Source organism: Mesocricetus auratus, unplaced genomic scaffold (assembly GCF_017639785.1).
Source record: "Mesocricetus auratus isolate SY011 unplaced genomic scaffold, BCM_Maur_2.0 Super-Scaffold_100024, whole genome shotgun sequence".
NCBI lineage: Eukaryota > Metazoa > Chordata > Mammalia > Rodentia > Cricetidae > Mesocricetus > Mesocricetus auratus.
The window spans coordinates 148967-167595 of NW_024429205.1; the positions used below are offsets into that span (position 1 = coordinate 148967).

The following is an 18629-nucleotide window of genomic DNA, read 5'->3' on the forward strand; positions in this document are numbered from 1 at the left end:
GGCAGTTTTATTTCCAGAAAAGACTTTGTAGTACAGACAGTCTCCAACTTGGAAATAGGTTGTGTTCTGGAAATTTACTTGGTAGGAACTTAAAATTAGTTTTTCTCAAAGAGACCTCAAGGCATGTGTTTCATCTGCTAGAGTACCAAAGACTTAAGAGATTTGTTGAGAGATGTAAACATGTACGGTGACTGTCATGCTAACCACTCAAGACCCTTGAGCCCTAGGGTCTAATGATCGGCAATTCATAATTTTTACTGCTTCTTCCAGACATTCTTTAACAAATACAGGAGCAGGAATATAGCACCGTGGTAGAGCGCATGCTTTGAAAACCACTGGTCTAATCAAGCAGAGGCCACAGTAATAAGACAAACTAAGACATAGTTGCTAGGGAAACAAGATGGCAGCTAGTGGTCTGTGTGGGTTATGTGACCATGTTTAAAATTACCACTAATTGAAGCCTTTTTTAAACCATCATATTAGGTTGGCTTTTCCTGGATGCTAGCACCTCCATGTTCGTGAACGCTCGTGCACGAGTTTACCGTGTTCCAGATGTGAAACTGAACAAAAAGGCCAAAATGTCTGAGAGTGCAGAAGGGCAAGGTCAGGCCTTAAACGCTCTCTGTTCACATTGGAGTGGAAGCAGGTGTCCGCTTACAGCAAACTTAAAACGCATGCATTGTGGGAAGAGTATGTGCTAAAACCAGGATGAGATCCATTGCCAGAGAACGCCAGTGGCTAGGCCAGACACCAGTCAAAATGTTCTCACTGCTACATAAGAAACATTTCAACCATTACTATTTTGGACACTTAAAGTCTTAATGAAGCATTTAGCATTCTTTGCAACTTTTAAATACTATAAAATCACTAGACAGAAGTAAGTGTTGGTTTCATTCTAGTTTCTGTCTAGTAAGCATCAAGTGTCATTTTTTTCTAAGGCCTGGGATGGGATAGTTAACACTTGTTTCTTCCTAGTTCAAAGGTCTGTTCAAAACAGTATGTTCATAATCAGTTTGAATACTATAGAAAAAAATAGTTGTTACCTGCCTTTAGCCATGTTCAGGATTGTAGAAAGTACAAGCGTATTAGAAATAATAGGGGTTGTAGAAATGGCTCAGCAGTTAAGAGCACTGGCTGCTCTTCCAGAGGACCTGGGTTCAACTCCCAGCACCCACATGGCAGCTCACAACTGTCTGTAACTCCAGTTCCAGAGGATCTGATATGCTCACACAGACATACATGCAGGCAGAACACCAATGCACATGAAATAAAAATAAAGTTTAAAAATTGTTATTTACAAAAGAATAAATATTGGTAGCACCTATTCCTTGCCTTGTGTAACTGCCTGTGTACAGTGTCACAAGTGACAACACAGAACTGTCTCTGTCAGCTGTGTGTCCCGTCACCTCCACACATTCCACAGACCTGTCAGCATGCTTTTCCAGGGTGGCAGGGCCTGTGTGGCATGGTTGAGGCCCAAGGACGTGTCCATTCCCGTCGATGCTAGTTTTCTGTTGCGTGGTTTTGGCTAAACATCATGCAGGATGTGGTTCTATTTTATTTCTATACAGAAACAAAAAAGGAACTGGTCCTAGAAAGCAACCCAAAGTGGGAGGCGTTAAGCGAAGTCCTGAAGGAAATCGAAGCAGAAAATAAGGAGAGTGAAGCTCTTGGTGGCCCAGGTAGGAACAAAGGGAGATGGCGACGTTGGCTTAATGTTTGTTTTTGTTTCTGAGACAAGATCTCATTGGTCCAGATTGGCTTTGAGCTTGCTGTACATCTGAGGCTGGCCTTGACATTCTGGTTTTCCCTCCCTTTACTTCCTAGTAGTGGATTCCAGGCAGGTGCCACCAGACCCCACACAGCACACTGACATTAGATGTCAATCTCCTGGCTCCCAAGACCTCTTCAGTTTGTTGTGCTTTTCTCCAGACTGAGTCATTGTGTATTCACGAAGCGCAATCTTCACTGCTTGGTCTCTTGGAACCTCTGTTAAAGAATCAGCAAATTTCCATGTATATAGTCATTAGTTTTAAATATGGAATATCTATTAATTGGCTAATGGGTTTTTTTTCTGTTTTATACTGCCCCCCCCCAGCCAAGGGTTTTTCCAAAGAAGTTTAAATGTTTCTATTGATTGAGCCCTAGAAAAACAATTCCAAGTTCTAGACCTCTACCTTCAAGCATGAATGTGCTAACAGAACTGTAAATTCAAAGTAAAACTAGGTAGAGAATAAATCTACATGTTTGAAAATACTGACTGAATCTTTGACCTGCAAGGTAGTAAAGGTCAGAAGGCAAGCAGGGTGACAAGGGGACAAAGTGCAGTGACACTATAAAATGCCACAGTGAAACCAATGCTTAGTTTCTCTAAAGTCTCTAAAGGGGCTGGAGAGATGGCTCAGCAGTTAAGAGCGCTTGCTGCTCTTGGGAAGGCTGCAGGTTCAATCCCAGCACCCACGTTAGGCAGCTCACAACTATTTGTAACTCTAGCTCCAGGGGATCTGGTGCCTTCTGGCCTCAAGGCATCTGCATGTTCACACTCAAACTTGGGCACAGACACAAAGAAATAAATCCTGTTTTAAAAGGCATTTGATCATTATATGAGTAGATCCTGGTCACAAATGCTCACTTAGATAAAGTGAAAAGAATAATGAAATGGAGGGGGGCAAGATTTTCTGATGCCAGATGATGTGGTGTTGACATTAGTGTATTTCCTTCTAGGCTTCTTTCACGTTTTCTATTTCACGTTGTTAACGTCATCTGGATGTGCCCATCCCTTGGCTTGCTGGGCTTATGGACCAACACAAAACTTACACTTAGAGCATTAGGAGGGGGCTGGTGAGATGCCATCTAGACAACCTAAGTTTGTTCCCTGGAAACCGCATAGTGGAGGGGTATAGAAAGGGTTTCTGACCTATAAACACACTAAGTAAATAAATGCAATCAAAACTTAATTTTAAAAACTGAGGGGTTTTGTGACATGTTTATAACTTGGTTGCACAGTTCTCAAGTGGCTAACTACAAACTGGTCTTGTAATCCAGACTGTCCCTGGATTTGGAATAGTCCTGCTTCTGCGTCCTCAGTGCTGGGGTTATGGGCTTGTTGTGGCATTGGTTTTTATGATAGCCATTTTCATTCTACTCAGCTAGCTAACTGGAAATCCTCTGTATTTTTGTATAGCTGTATACACACTTTACACATACATAACAGCTTCATTAATCTGAGAAGACATCTCAGATGCTATTAGGGCTAACCCTTGTCCTCAGCCCCATCTCTGACGCATATTGTCTTAGCTGCCTTGGCCTATTTAAACCACACCAATTTATCTGCTGATTATGTCTCCAGACTTTCTAATGCTGGTTTTATTACTCTAAAATCAACCTTTATATATAATAATCTCTGAGACCAATTTTCTACTTTTAAGACTAGATCACCTCCATCTTAGAGGTAAAGAGAAGCCATCCTTTATGATTGAAGATTGGACATTTGGAATGTATTTTGGAGTCTCGGAGCCTCTAGAAAATTAGAAAATTAGTCAATAGACGTGTCTTTAAAGCTTGCATTGTGCCTTGGCTCTGCTTTCATTAGACTAAATAACTGTGGCTTCAACTTTACTCTGTGAATCAGCCCGTAGGTGACAGCGTGGGACTGGGGCCCCAGCCCCTTTCTGACCCAATTGTAAACTGGGTTCTCTAACGAGGGTAAGATGCCTTTCCATAGAAGGGGACCCAGGGTGACCCAAAGGAGCAGAGAATGTGAGTGAGCAAGCCAGCATATGTTCTGATTGCAGGCCAGGTGCTGATCTGTGCAAGCGATGACCGGACTTGCTGCCAGCTGAGAGACTACCTGACCGCAGGGGCGGAGGCCTTCCTGCTGCGGCTCTACAGGAAAACCTTTGAGAAGGACAGCAAAGCCGAAGAAGTGTGGGTGAATTGTAGAAAGGGGGACGGCCCAAAGAGAACTATGAAATATGGCAAAAGACCCAAAGACACCCGAAACAAAGAGCGTGCCTCTACCAAAAAGGGGGCTCCTAAAAGGAAGAAGCGAGAGCTGACTCTGACGCAAGTGCTGGGGACTGCTGAGGAGCCGCCAGAGGAAGGGCCTGCAGAGGAAGGTCAGCACAAACAAGCCACCAGTAACCCAGAAGGCTGCGGGGGAGAGATTCAGCATGAAGCTTTTGATTTAAATTTGTCATCTGACTCGGCCTATGGCATCCTGAAAGAACCCCTGACCATCATCCATCCGCTTGTGGGGTGCAGCGACCCCTATGCCCTGACGCGGGTACTGCACGAGGTGGAGCCCAGATACGTGGTTCTGTACGATGCTGAGCTCACTTTTGTCAGGCAGCTGGAGATCTACAGGGCCAGCAGGCCCGGGAAACCGCTGAGGCAAGTCCGTGCTTGGCGGTTCTGCGGGATTTAGGACAAAAAGCTGTCTGGTCTGCATAGTGGTTTTCTTACCTTTAACCCACCGTGAGGCTGGTTTGACGCTGCTTTGTGATAAATGAGAGGAAGCGCAGCATGCAGAAGTCAGCCACCCCTCCTAAACTGCAAGCTTCCAGCAACCCTGGAGTTTTCCCTGTCCTGCTCATATTTTTTCTTTTTGTCTGAGTGTGTCTCTTACAGGGTACGGTATCTGGAAAGTCTAGGAAATTAATAACGTTCTGTGTAATATACTAATGACTTAGCCAAATGTTTTTAATCGTCTAAAACACCCTGTAAAATTTTAAGCATTCTTAATAATGTGTGTGGTGTGGGAACATCATGACAATTGGCAGGAGTTGGTTGATGCCTTCCCTCTTTTTGTGGGCTCCAGGGATTGCACTCAGACAGGAAGTCTCTAAAGTGACTCTAGACTTCATACTTATAAAACTAAAGTGTTTTAGGAATTATTGTACCGAGTTTTCTTGGGTTTCTAGAAATATCTCTTTAAAATCTGCCAATCTATCAGGTAAGAAAGTGATGCCTCCAGAGAATACAGTGTTCTCACTTCCCAGCTGGCTAAGGGGAAATAAACACCAAAGTTAATACCCTGAACTCAGTCTGAACCAGCAACAGGGTAACTACAGCAGCCTTTCAGACCAGGGGGCTGGCTCAGAAGAACGCGGGATAAAGGCATTGGTTCCCAGGCAGTATACATGTAGCAATCTTTTTGCCCAACAACAGGACACTATCCTGTTTGAAATCAAAATGTCCAGAGCAGAAGAGACCTTGGAACTCAGCTGTTCACTCCATCAGCGGGAAACTAAGGCCCAGAAATGGAAGTTGATTTGGCTTCGGCCACATGACACATCCATGGGGCAGCTGAAATCTCCTGACTCACCCCAGGGGCCTTTCCCCTCTCTGTGCTTCCAAGTGAGACAGTTGGGAAGATGTGTGCTAAAAGTAAAGAGGGCATAACGGTGAACTCTAATGGGGGAGGGAGGTGGACGGTGGCGCTTAACTCAGCCTTAGCCACAGATGAGAAAACCCACGCTCCCTGGTTTTATTATACACTGTTTTTAATGATGGATGTATATGTGTGCACCAGTCGCCAAAGATGCAGGGTATGGCATGGGGAAAGCAGCTGTAAGCCACCCAACGTTGGTGCTGGGAACTGAACTCTGGTCCTCTGGAAGAGCAGGAAACACTCTTAACCAACAAGCCATCTCTTTAGCCCCAGAGCAAAGCCCTTTTGAGACAAAATATATATATAAAAAAATTGAGATTCCTGATACTGTCCATGTGTTTATTTAAAACGTTTCTGGCTCCAGTCTGTTGCGAAATGAATAAAGGGAACTGAGAAAGTACGGTAAGGGTAAAGGTGTTTGCTGTCACCAGCATTGAATTTCCCTAAGCTGATTCTAATGATGATCGTCCAACTTTTAAGCTTTAGTTTGGCAGAAGTACAAAGGAAAGAGTTGAAAAAGAAGCCTCTAAGAGATTTTGTGGGCTTCTTTTTTATTTGTTTATAGTTATGAAAAAAAGAATTCTTCTATCCTCTAGCTATAGTTCAGTATTTACCTTTATTTGGTGGAAAGAAAAAGAAACCTCATGGGTTAACAGCCCTAGAACCCTTAGCTGGTAGGGTTTGTGTAGCTCCATCTGAGCCTTGGAACTGAGCAGTGAGCTCCTCACTCTTTCTCAAGTTGCTGTTCCTGAGTGTCCAGGGCTACTGCTCTCAGACACTAGATTGTGCTGGCCTCCCGGGGATTAGGAATTACAGTTTTGCAACCTAAAAGAGTTCTGTCTGAACCCACAGGGTTTACTTTCTTATATACGGAGGCTCCACGGAAGAACAGCGTTACCTGACCGCTCTGCGGAAGGAAAAGGAAGCATTTGAAAAGCTCATAAGGTAAGACGCGGCTCATGGGAGCCAAACTTAGCCTAGCCTTCCCAGGATCTGTGGACAGCCAGTATCTTCTCTGGAGCACCCTGGGAAGAGAGAGGAGGAAAAACAGGGAAGGGAGGGTCATGAAGGGGGGGATGGCTGGTATTGGGGACCTGCCCCCCCACACTTCCCTTCCCTCTCTCTTCCCGCTGCAGTTGCTTAATGTGGGGTTAGTGAGTAGGATCTCTCATTGTATCCCTTACCTGAAATACTTGGAACCAGAAGTATTTCAAATGTTGTAATATTTTCATATATGTAGTAAGATGTGTTAGTGACAGGATCCAGTCATGAGCATGTCAATGTGTCTGTTAGACCTGTGGCCTTGAAAGTTGTTGGAGGCAGCAAGTTGGGCATGTCTGCAGGTTCCTTCAGCACAGGATTGGGCATGGAATTTTTCTCCTGTGCTGCCGTGTTGACCAGCCAAACACTTGGCTTTTTTTTTTTTTTTTTAGCATTTTGAGTTTCACATGTTCCATATCAGAAATATGTGAGAGAAACTGATTTTCATCTATAGTGTGTAGCATCAGACATTCCACAAGGCACTGCTGTAGGACAGAAGCTCTCAACCTTGCACCTCTGCTCAAGGGGCCTTCTTTTTGAATTGTGGGGTTTCCCTCCTAAAATCTTGCTTGTCTGCAGGTGAGCAGCTACATTATCATGAGCTGGGAAGTATTTTATGCCCCACCCCCAGTTCTGATCACTGTAGCTAGAATCATTCTAAGGTTTTTTTTTTTTTTAAGGATGTGCTATTTTTCTTAATCTGTGACATGTTTTTGAGAGTGGATGTCATGTTACCAATCCTGGTAGAAGATGTTGTTCAGTTTAACAGGAGCTGTTTATGGAATAATCACAAACTTCACCCCTAAGCACCTAGGGAGATCAGATGACCCACCAGGAGCCATGTCAATAGACTGCAGTGCACTGATGACCCAAGGGACTAAGAAGCCAGGGTTAGACCAGGCATCATAGAGCTAAGCCAGAGAAGCCTAGTCCAGAGAAGACAATGGGGTACGTCTTCATAACTGGCTTTCCATGCCTTCACCATTGGCAGTGTACAGTGGCAGTAAGCCTGGCACTGAGCTAGGCAGAATCTAAGAATGGACAGTGTCCTACAGAGCTATCTGTGGATGCTCAGCCTCTGGATTCCCAGGGTAGTCCAACACAGACATTTCTAAAAATGGGTATTCACAGGTGGGTGCCTCTGGTCCCATTGGAGGAGTTTATCGTGGTGTGTGAATAGCACCCTTCCCTTCATATCTTCTAGAATAGCGGTGTTTCCTTGAAGCTGCTAGCTGTACAGTTTTGTTACTTGGTCCTCTTAGCCTATAGAGATGCATCATGATTGTTCCTATTGTGTATTATGGGGTGTGTGTGTGTGTGTGTGTGTGTGTTTGTGCGTGTGTGTGTGTGTTGAAAAGCTAGCTGTTTCAGAAGTAGTAGTATAACAGCAGTTATTATACAGACAACCGCTTCTTAGTCACAGTTCTCAGAGCCTCCTGTCTGTCCTCTAGACCATCAGCTACTGAGTCTCCAACAGTGAAGTTATTCATTGGGCTCTAGTCTATGCAAATGCAGTGATAAAGGGATCATGTTGAGCAGAGGTATGTAGGAGAGCCCAGAGGTTCAGAAGGCCCAGAACCTTAGGACTCTGGGGCAGCACTAAACATTCTAGGTGGCATGAGGCGCATGCGTTTGTAAAGATGTCCACAGTTCTCATTGAGGCTCGGTCTCACAGACACAGCGCCCATGTGACTGACTTGACCTCTCCAACTGCAGCCTGCCAAAGCGAAATCAGGCAATCTCCACCAGTCACTGTTACCTGTGACCCAATGCCTCAGACACAGCAGTCCTCTGCCAGGCGCTGTTCCACAGGCTCCGTGCTCATCCCCAGGACCGAGCTATGGCCCAGCTTTGAGCATGAAGGCCTTTCTTGGGACTTTCCAGCAGCTGCACCCTGCTCAGTTAATGCTTCACCTTGCTGTCTCCAGGGTGCTTGAAGTCAATAGTGGTAATGTGTTGTGCACCCTCATGCCTCTCCCGGCTTGTACAAATGATTGTGTTTATCAGGGATGGGGCATCATCGGGGTAGAAGATCTGTGTAGCATGTATGTGTCCTGAGTTAGTCCCCAGCCCACAAGAAATTACACATCCATTTTAGCGATATTTTACCTAAAACTTAGCATCACTTTTTTCTAAACTCAGTACCTACTTGTTATAGTCTTCTGCTTCGCACAGAAGTCAAGTGGTTACACTGCTCAGCATCTTAGGACTCTCACTTTCCCAGAAGAGGGGAAATTTGAATGGTGTTTGTTTTAAAAACACAAAGGAACATTTGGGGTTCACTGCCAATAGGGCATTTGCACTTCGCCTGAACCGGGAGAAAATTTACTGTGACAGGAAGAGAACAGACTCTTGCCAAGGCCTCCATGGGTGATGCTGTAAGAACAAAAGCTTGGCTGCTGTTTAAAATAACCAGGGAGGACTGGCAGCGAACAAGGACCGCTTAGCTGGCTTAGAGATAATTAGATTGAGCTGCTGGAGAGTGAGGGCAAGATGCCGCCTGTTGGGCAGGTCCGTGGCTCTCGGTGAAAGGTCAGGATTACTTGGCTTTGCTGAAGAGGACATCCAAAGACTCCTGGGCTCTTCTTCCTCCGCACATCACATTTAGAGCCATTCACATACCACTGAAAATCCCAGCACTCCAGGCAAGCCTGGGTACATAGGAAGAAAAATATTGAAAATATTAAAGCAACAACAGAAACCGTCAGTCCTGAGGATACGGTGGAAAGAGGTCTGGAATTTAACTGTCTCGTGTCTGCCACAGGCAGCTAGAGTAGTTGTGTTGAGTGATGTGTACAAGGGATGGATGCTTCTGATTACAGTAAATACCCGCTGAAGGAATTTGCGCCTGCTCAGCAACTTGCTTTCTTCATGGTTACTAGTTCCTTTCAGGAGTGTAAGTACTCTCAGAAGTGGAAACAGTGCCAGCCTCCTTTGCCAGCAGACCTGTAGCTTCTTAATGTGACCCTAGAAAACCAAAAGCGGGCCAGTGGCCCTGAGGGTTTCACTTACTGTGGCAGATGCGCAATGCCAAGAACTACTCCTCAGACATTAGTGCACCCTGTAGTCAGCCTTTTCAGGTAGATTTTATCGGCATTATTCCCATTTTACAGATTTTTTTTTAAAACTGAGGCAAGGAGCAACTGAATGATTCCAGATCACACTGCCAATAAGAACTAGGTCCCTGCTCCTGAGTACACTGTCTACCCACAGCTGATTCGTCAGGAAGCTGGGGTGCCCACCCCCCACTGTGTGACCTGCAGCTTAACATGGGAAAGTGGTAAAAATAAAGAGGACAAAGCAAAAATGTTAGAGAAAAAGATACTGAGGGTCTGCTAGTGTTCGAGTATCTGGCCCTCCTCTCGGGTCCTCTGGGTGTGGCCAGGAGGTGCTGCTGGGCAAGGGTTTGCATCACAGAGCCCTTGACCTGGCCTACAGGACAGTGAGGAGAGCAAGCCCTCGTCTGTCCCCACATGCTGGGCTCGCAGCAGCTCTGTACCCGGGGCTTGTTCCACACCGTGTAGGGTTCCCAGTTACACTCTCCGGGCCACATGTGCCTCTGTAGACTACATACACGCTGTTCTTTGTAGTGTTCAAGTGGAGTCCTGCTCTGCTGCGTCTCCAGGAAGTAGGTGTTGTTCTGACCCTGGGGGAGACACATCTGTCTTGGCCGCTCCTTCTGCTTCCCTAGCCCCAGTCTCTGCTGAAGTTGTCAGTCTGTGGTTTGTTCACGTTGCCGGCTTTACTTCCTCAACTCTGCTGCAGGTCTCAGGAGAATGTTCTGTCACAGCAGGCACCCTTAGTACTTAACGGTCTCGTGAGTTAGCTGTCACATGCTTAGTGGCTTCAAAGATGCAGAACCCCCAGCTCACTGTGGGGACTTACTTGCAATAATGATGTCTGTCAAGTCTTAGCAGGTGACTTAGCAGTTCTCCTGAGCCGTGTGTGTGAGACACTGGGTTACTCTGACGACTAGAAGGACTATACGGTCATTTTTGTTACATGTGTTTATTTGTTTCATGCATGTCTGTCTGTATCCATACAAGTGTGCATGTACACTATGTGGTGGTCAGAGGGCAACTTGCGGGAGTCAGTTCTCTTCTTCACCAGGTGTGTTCTGGAGCTTGGACTTGGATAGTCCGGCAAGCGCCTTTACCCACTGGGCCTTCTTGCCAGCCCAGTGGTCACTCTTATACAGGGAACACTCCCAGTGCTTTCAAGCAAACCCACAGGAGTGGTTGCTGTTCCCAGCTCTTTCCCAGATGTTGGTTACCTGTTTTGAACCCTGACAGAAATTTTATTCTTGTATTGACCTTGCTTCTCCTTTGAAACTAATGGTGGTTGATGGGGGCCTCCGACCTGGAGGGTTTCCAGTCAGGGTTCTGTCGTGTCTGTTTTCATTTTCTTTTTCTTAATCATTGGCCGAACCCTCCCTAATTATGATCCTGAAAATATCTGACTTTAAATGATTTGTTTTTCGATATTGATAATGCCTCCGCCTTACAGCAGACTCAGGCAATCTCAGTCACATAAAGAAACAAAAAGAGCTTATTTGAACTCTGGAAAGCCCAGCCACGTGACTTCCGGCTCCAATTCTTCCCATTTGCTTGCTTATTTCGGATGTATTCCCTTGTATTCACTTTCACCATTGCAGTCAGTGTCATAGGCCATCCTCCTGCCTCAGCCTCCTAAGTGTGAGCATTACAGGTATGCACCCCTAGTGCATGTAGATCGCCTTAGATATTGGACTTTTCAAAAGATTCATCTAGAATGTTGAGATTAGTCAAATGATGCCACGATATTTGTTCCCCCAGGGAAAAGGCTAGCATGGTTGTCCCTGAAGAACGGGAAGGCAGAGATGAAACCAACCTGGACTTAGCAAGAGGCACAGTGTCCACAGATGCTCCCACTGACACTCGGAAAGCTGGTAAGTCCGGCCCTGGACCTGGGGCCACTTTTGCCCTTAGAGGACACTGTGAAGCTCAGAGCTACATAGATGAGTTTCTCTAGATAAACTCTTAAAAACATAGATATGGCTGGGGAGGTTGCTCACCTGTTAGAAGCACTTGGCTGCTCTTGCAGAGAACTTGAGTTCAGTTCCCAGCACCCATGTCAGTCAGCTTATAACTACCTGTAACTTCAGCACCATCTTGTGGCCTCTCCAAGGACCTGCTCTCCTGTGGTGTATATAAACTCATGCAGGCACACACACACACACACACACACATCCAAATAAATAAAAATAATAAATATTTGATAAAGAAAAGGAAATGATTGGGGAAGATTCCAGATGAACTCTGCCAGTGATGCCTTGGGTCAGCTGGGTAGGTTCTGTGACCCAGGGAAGCCCGATGACTCGTACGACAACTGAAGGAAGCTTTCCCTAACTTCCTCTGCCTGTCCTCTCGGGTTCACACATTGCTGGGACTTCTTAGGGTACACGTGCCCTCCCTACTCTGAGCGCTTTCTGCCTGTTGCTGTCTCTCCAGTCCCAGGTGTTCGGCATGCCACAAGGCCTGCTGGATTTCACAAGGAATGCCATTTCCCATGCCAGCTGCCATCAGCAAGCAGCAGGAGAGGGTTAAAGCTGATTTAGTCTCTGGTGCAATCAGTGTAGTCACAGTCCTGTGGACCTAAGGTGATAGCTTCCATGCCCGTGCCTTTCCTGTGGCACTGTGCCTGCCACAGACTCAGAAACAATGGAGCCAACTGCCTGTAGATGGAAACCTGAGCCAAAGTGAATTCTTCCTCCCTTAGGCTGTTTTATTAGGTATTGTCAGGGCCCGGGGAGAGGGCTGGAGAAATGGCTCTGAGGTAAATTAGAAACACTTGCATGAAGGCCTGACTATCTGAGTCCCGTGTCCCATCCCACTAGGTGGCAGGAGAGAAGCCACTACTGAGAATAACCTCTGATTTCCACACGTGCTATGTACATGTGACTTACTGGCTTCTCACGTAGAAATTCCGCTGCTGTGGGTGAGAAGGACCTTGCACCGCGCACTCTGGGGAGCACGGCTTCAGAGCATCTGTGCCTTTTTTTTTTTTTTTTTTTTTTTTTTTGAGGCAGATTCTTAACTCTGTCTAGCTTGGTGACTTTTTTTTTTTAGGAGGAACTACATCCCATAAGGCAGGGTAGAGGAGGGAGAGTCAAGCTATACGTATTGGCACACAAAATACTTCCTAGGGATCTGCCCTCTGGAAGCCTCTGTCTGAGGTTCCTATCGCTGCTGCAAAACATTACACAACCTTGGTGACTTGAAAAGCACCCATTGCCCTCCTAACAGGTCTGTATGCTGGCCAGAATCTTAACTGGATGCCATTGAGCTAGTGTCAGGGTGCTCACAGGGCTGTTTTCTTCCTGGAAGTTCATCGAAGAGACCTATCCTTGTTTGTCACAGTGCCTTAGGTATTCCCTGCATTCTTGGCTCGTGGCCCCTCCCTCTGCCTTCAAAACCATACTGATGTCTTCTCTGACCCTGGTGCCTCCCCCGTTCTCTCCCATGTGCCTCTGGGCTTACCCAGGTGTCTTAGTTCTCTGTTGCTCTGATGAATGTCAGATGAGGCAACTTAAGGGAAGGGTTGTTTGGGCTCTTGTCAAGAGGTTCCCGTCTACACTCAGCCAGCTTCGTTGTTCCCAGGCCTGTGATGAGGTGGAACACCATGGTGGAAGGGTGTGGGACGGAAAGCTGTTCATCTATGGCAGCAAACACAGAAAACCAGAGGGTAAGTGCAGGACAGCCCTCAGCGGCACGCACCAGTGATTTGGCCCTATCTCCCAGCAGACCGTTCGGCTGTGACTTCATCTGTGCAGTAATCCTCTGTGAGGCACAGATCCCCCTGAGCATGACCACAGGAGCAAACCTTGAAGCACAGTGAGCCTCTGGGGACATTACATGTCCAAATCATAACCTCATATGGCCCAGGGCGACCCAGCCTCCCAAAGCTTACCTGAATCCCATTCTCAAAGCCCCTCTTACTGTTCTAGGTAACCCCACTGAGCAGTGATTGGGGTGCAGACACTTGGGGGATATAATTCTGCCAATAAAAGCCTTAAACACTCAAGAGTGCCCTTGGAGTTGAGCAGATGCTGCGGTGGGTAGGAATGCTTGCTATATAAGTATAAAAACCTGAGTTCAAATCCCCGGCACTGATGGGGCCTTCACAACCACTGCTACGACAGGAGGATCCCTGGGGCTTGTTGACTGCTGGCCTGGATTCAGGTTCAGTGACAGATCCTGTCTGGAGAGAATAAGATGGAAGAATGACAGATTGGACACTTACCTCCTTCCTCTGGCCTCCATACAAGGGTTCCACATAGCTACACACAAGCATACACAGACACACGTGCGCATATACCACAAATAAAGTTGTCCTAAAACAACAGCATTATCACCCCTAGGGGCTGTTGGAAGTGAAGTTTGGGAGCCTTTGATGCCATACCTGTGGAGTTCAGAATCTGCTTGCTAGCTTGGCCCAGGTATGCACATCAGTGTAAGAAGCTGTTCCCAGCCTCTTCCTTAGACCCAGCAGCTCAGAAGGCAGGCTACTGTGCATAAGAGCCGGAGATAGAGGGCCCAAGACAAATGTGGTCAGTGTTCCCGTGAGGGACCAGAGAGGAGCCAGAGCAGAGTGCATGCCACTGTAAGTCATGAACTGCCAGCCCTGTCTAACTTTCCTATAGGTTCCATTTAATTTGGGGGGAACGACCTCTGTTTTCTCTATAAATGCTATTTTTTGGAATAGTAGGAAGTATTATATCATCCATGCGAGTTTAACAAAAGAAATGGATATAAACCTATCAGTTCATCTCTGAGCATTCTTCCCTGTGACATGACCTAAATATAAATATCCCTTTTCATAGGTGGCCAGGAGCGTAATGGCACACAGCCTAGCATTGTGGTGGACATGCGTGAGTTTCGGAGTGAGCTGCCGTCCCTGATCCATCGTAGGGGCATCGACATCGAGCCAGTGACCCTGGAGGTAGGCGATTACATCCTGACGCCTGAGCTTTGTGTGGAGCGCAAAAGCGTGAGTGACCTCATCGGATCGCTAAATAGTGGCCGCCTGTACAGCCAGTGCCTGGCCATGTCACGCTACTACCGGCGGCCAGTGCTGCTCATCGAGTTCGACGCTGGCAAGCCCTTCTCCCTGGCGCCACGCGGTTCCTTCTTCCAGGAGATGAGTAGCAGCGATGTGAGCTCCAAGCTCACTCTCCTCACCCTGCACTTCCCGCGCCTGCGGCTGCTCTGGTGCCCCTCACCTCATGCCACAGCCGAGCTGTTTGAGGAACTGAAGCAGAACAAGCCGCAGCCTGATGCGGCCACGGCCATGGCCATCACCGCAGACTCAGAAACGCTGCCAGAGTCAGACAAGTATAACCCCGGCCCCCAAGACTTCGTGCTAAAGATGCCTGGGATCAATGCCAAGAACTGTCGCTCCCTGATGAATCACGTGAAGAACATCGCAGAGCTGGCCTCCCTGTCCCAGGAGCAGCTCACGAGCATCCTGGGGCATGCGGGAAACGCCAAGCAGCTGCACGACTTCCTCCACACGGCCTATGCAGACGTGGTGTCCGGAGGCAGAGTGAGAAAATGACCGCACTCAGATCGCTGCTCATCAGTCATTTGCATAGCAGTTCTTTCTTTCCCAGGGCCTTTAGGGATGGGCATTCTATTCCCCACAATTTCCCCCTGAGCTCTGGCCTGAGATGTGTCCTTGCTTCCCCTCCTGCCTTTTGCCCCTCTGTGCCCTGTCTGTGCTAGGCTTGCAGTGCTCCATTTTAAATAAGGTGTGGCAGGGTTACACCACCTGAAGGAAGCAGAGCCAATGTTTGCCATTAAGGCTGATAAAAAGTACTCCTTTGTGTTCCAGCACTGTCTGAACAGGTATGGTAGAGCTGAGACAGGGCTGCTGCTCTCACATGCCCTCCAGCTGTGGTCTTCAGCTTCTTCACCTCCCGCTCACAGAGACAAGCCAGCCCACTAGCCTCCTGCTCACCACGTGTATATAGCATGCACTATGACTGGGCTGTTTAAACCAGTGCTTCAGCAAAAAATGTTGACAGGATTTGATGAGGCCATGAAAGACACCTCAGAATTCTTGGTTTTCTCAATATTTGACCTCCAAGTTCTTACTCTTAAGCCCAAATCACAGCAAAGAGTGTTCAGACTCCTCCCACCCACATGTCACTGACGTCATTCACACATCAATGACGCCGGTGCCATCCCAGAAGCATGCCATCTCTGCCCTGCCCACACTCCTGTGCTGACTGCCTCTCCCACCTGGATGAGGACCAGATACGAGCAGAGGAGGGCCAGGTGCTTTCTAGATGTGGGTGTGTCTCCTTCACATTAGCCACTGTAGGCAGATGGGAGACCAAGGCGGAGAATGCACAAGGATTCAAAAGAAGCACATAGATGTTTAAAGACTCACAAACCAGTCTCGTGATCGATGTCGTTGGCCTTTCTGTGTTAACCACAGGATTCACAGCATCCTCGTGCTGTTTGCAAAATATATTTAAGTACTAGCTGCTCATGTGTTCAGTAACAAGCAGTAAACTCCCTACCTCGAGCGCTGATGCCGACATGAATTCTAGCCTTGCCACACAGTTGATGGTTTCATCAGTGTCAGCCATCTTGCACTTAGAACCGAACCTTCCTGCTGACATCATGATTTATTGGTACTTAGAGTACAGCTGTCCCTCAGTGTCCATGAGCGATTGCTTCCTTTGGTGGTGTTTGCTGTGAACGTCAGACCATCTCTAGGTGGCTAACAGCAACTGATGCAGGGTAGGTGGTGTGTAAGGGGCTGTCCCCTGTGCTGTTCAAGGGGTAAGGACGAGAGTCTTCGTGTTTAATAGAGATGCGCTTGTTTCTGGTCCTTGGTTGGTTAATCCAACAATGTGGAGGACAGCGTAGGATCTGTCCTGTCCAGGGTCCTTCAGGAATGAATTGAGAGTATCAAGACCCAGGTAATTGATTACTGCAGGCTTCTACCCTGTGGTGTGGGAAATAGGGGGAAAGATTAAGCTTAAGGTGGAAAGAGATCTGAGCCACCTGTTTCATCCCAGGGATGAAAATGTATTCACCTTCTGGCTAGGACAGAGCTGCCTGGTGAACTGCATTCACTCAGGTGTTCACCGTGCTTCCCAGCTCACTGACATGGAGGCATCACTCCCAGTTAGGGTGCATAGCCTCTTCTCTGTGTAATTCCGCCTCCCTTTTCTGTTGTCTTGTTCCATAAAGCAAAGATCTGAGCATAGCGCATGCCATGATGGGTGTGTCATTCAGGGTTAAATTTCAAAGCCACCATTCCAAGCGTCCTCGTGCCTAGTGCAACAGTCTTTTAACACTGACTTGCATCGTCCCTCAGCTCCCTGCATCAGCTGCTCGCTCTGACACGTGAGAATAAGCAGCCGCGCAGCCTCCAGTGAGCCTGACCGTGACTGGTGGTTTCTCTTGAACTGTGAATGGCTGTCCCAGGTGAAGACCCGCCACCTCTTCCTGACTGCCCCATGATTTCCAGGTGTGGAACCCTTCCTGTACATCCTCCAGTTGTTTGGTTTTCTCAGATTTTTTTTCAAATTTGTTTTTGAATCTTTGCTAAAGGAACAGAAAGCTGCAGAGTGAATGTCTGACTTTGTTTTCCAGCAGCGTTTTGCTACCTTTGACTTTTGTTGTTCAGAAATCATAAATACCCAGTTTACTGGTGAGCTCCTGGGTAGCTCTTAAAAGCCCTTCAAAAGCTAGGTCAGCATTATGGTTAAAGCCTTGAGCCTAAAAATTACAAGAAATTATCCTTGAGTTTCCTTGCTTAAATCTTAGCACCTCTCGGTGTTTTCTTAAAATTATATGAGGAGATGTCCTATTTAATAGTAGCCATCAAACATGGTGGTTGACAGACCTTGTCCCAGCTCTGGGGAGGTAGAGGCAGCTGTATCTCAAAAAACAAAAGGTGGTGGCCATCAGTATGTCCATTTAGTGGACAATCTCTAGACTGTAAACCTGCACATGTCCACATGCTTCGTGGTACAATCCTAGCTCATAAGGAACTGGACGCAACCCAGCCCCATTGGGTCCAGAAAGTGTTGAGATACAGGGACCAGGAGGAAGGAGGCTCAATTCTGGCCTTTTGCTTTTCGAGCGGAATTTGATTTCATGTTGCCTTGGAGAATGTCTTGGGGGAAATTCTCTGTTGGTTTAATTTAACTTAGAAATGTCTACTCAAAAGAATCATAAGAAAATGTAACCAGGCTTCACAAGAATTGTCACTTTCCTTGGTTATTTGGCTCTCATTTTGAGGTTAACTATTTCCTGTCTGGTCCTGAGCTTCAGCACAAGACTTTGTCGGCAGGCACCTGGTAGCCTGCGTTGCTTGGGGCTGATCCTTTTTGTTTGTTTTAATTTATGGTTGCATAAGCCAAGATTGAGTGAGAGGGAGACAAAACGGAAATATCTGTGTGCGTCTGTACGTGTGTGCGTGCGTGTGTCCATGTGTGTGTGTGTTGTGTGTGTGTGTGTGTGCGAGCGCGCGCGCAGCATCTTCCTCAGCTGTGTGGGGAAGTAACAATGACAGTGCACAGTAAGAGGGCGTACATACGTTACAGCAACATGCCGGTGCCCGGTGCTGGTTTTCGTCATACAGAAGAGACGGTTAAAGTGGATTTGCTCTGAATTGCTGCTTCTGTCTGCACTCAGTGTCCCACATTCCAGGTCGTCAGTGGTTGTTCCCTTCTCTGTGTGCTGTGACGTCTCCTCAGATAAGCGGGTAGAGAAGAAAAGCCGTTGTCCTTTGGAAATACCAATTTGTTGAAAACAACAAATGTGTGTGTCTGGGGCACCCAAACAAGCAGTCACCTCTTGTATTTTTATTCTGTTTAACTCACAAGTTGGAAGAGGCAAATTGTCCTTTGGATAACAGTGGAATGTATGATTTCTTTAGCCAGTTTAATTACAGTTTGAATTGGGTCACACAGTGGTGTCCTGGCCGCTGCCTGTGCTTTGAGTGTTCGTGTGCAGCCTTTTCTAGTGACTGGCTATGTGTTGATGTTTCACCCCCTGAATAAAGACTGGCAAACTGCTGAACCTTTTCTTTCCAATAGCGCTGTGCCTCTGTTCAATTGACCTCTTGTTCCTTACCCAATTTAACCCTCAGCACAAAGCCATGAAGGTGCCACTGTGTAAGCCTCCTTCATGGT

At 47.0% G+C, this 18629-nt stretch overlaps 1 protein-coding gene across 1 annotated transcript in view; it reads left to right on the plus strand.

The window, feature by feature from the left end:
• Positions 1–18530, plus strand: part of Ercc4 (ERCC excision repair 4, endonuclease catalytic subunit) — a 34223-nt gene extending 15693 nt beyond the window's left edge. Inside the window, exons 6-11 of the mRNA XM_005087807.4 lie at positions 484–603; positions 1572–1682; positions 3795–4392; positions 6245–6337; positions 11248–11360; positions 14295–18530. Of these exons, the coding sequence (XP_005087864.1) occupies positions 484–603; positions 1572–1682; positions 3795–4392; positions 6245–6337; positions 11248–11360; positions 14295–15028 (1769 nt within the window). The 3' untranslated portion in view covers positions 15029–18530. The remainder of the gene's footprint in view (positions 1–483; positions 604–1571; positions 1683–3794; positions 4393–6244; positions 6338–11247; positions 11361–14294) is intronic.
• The last annotated feature ends 99 nt before the right edge of the window (positions 18531–18629 follow it).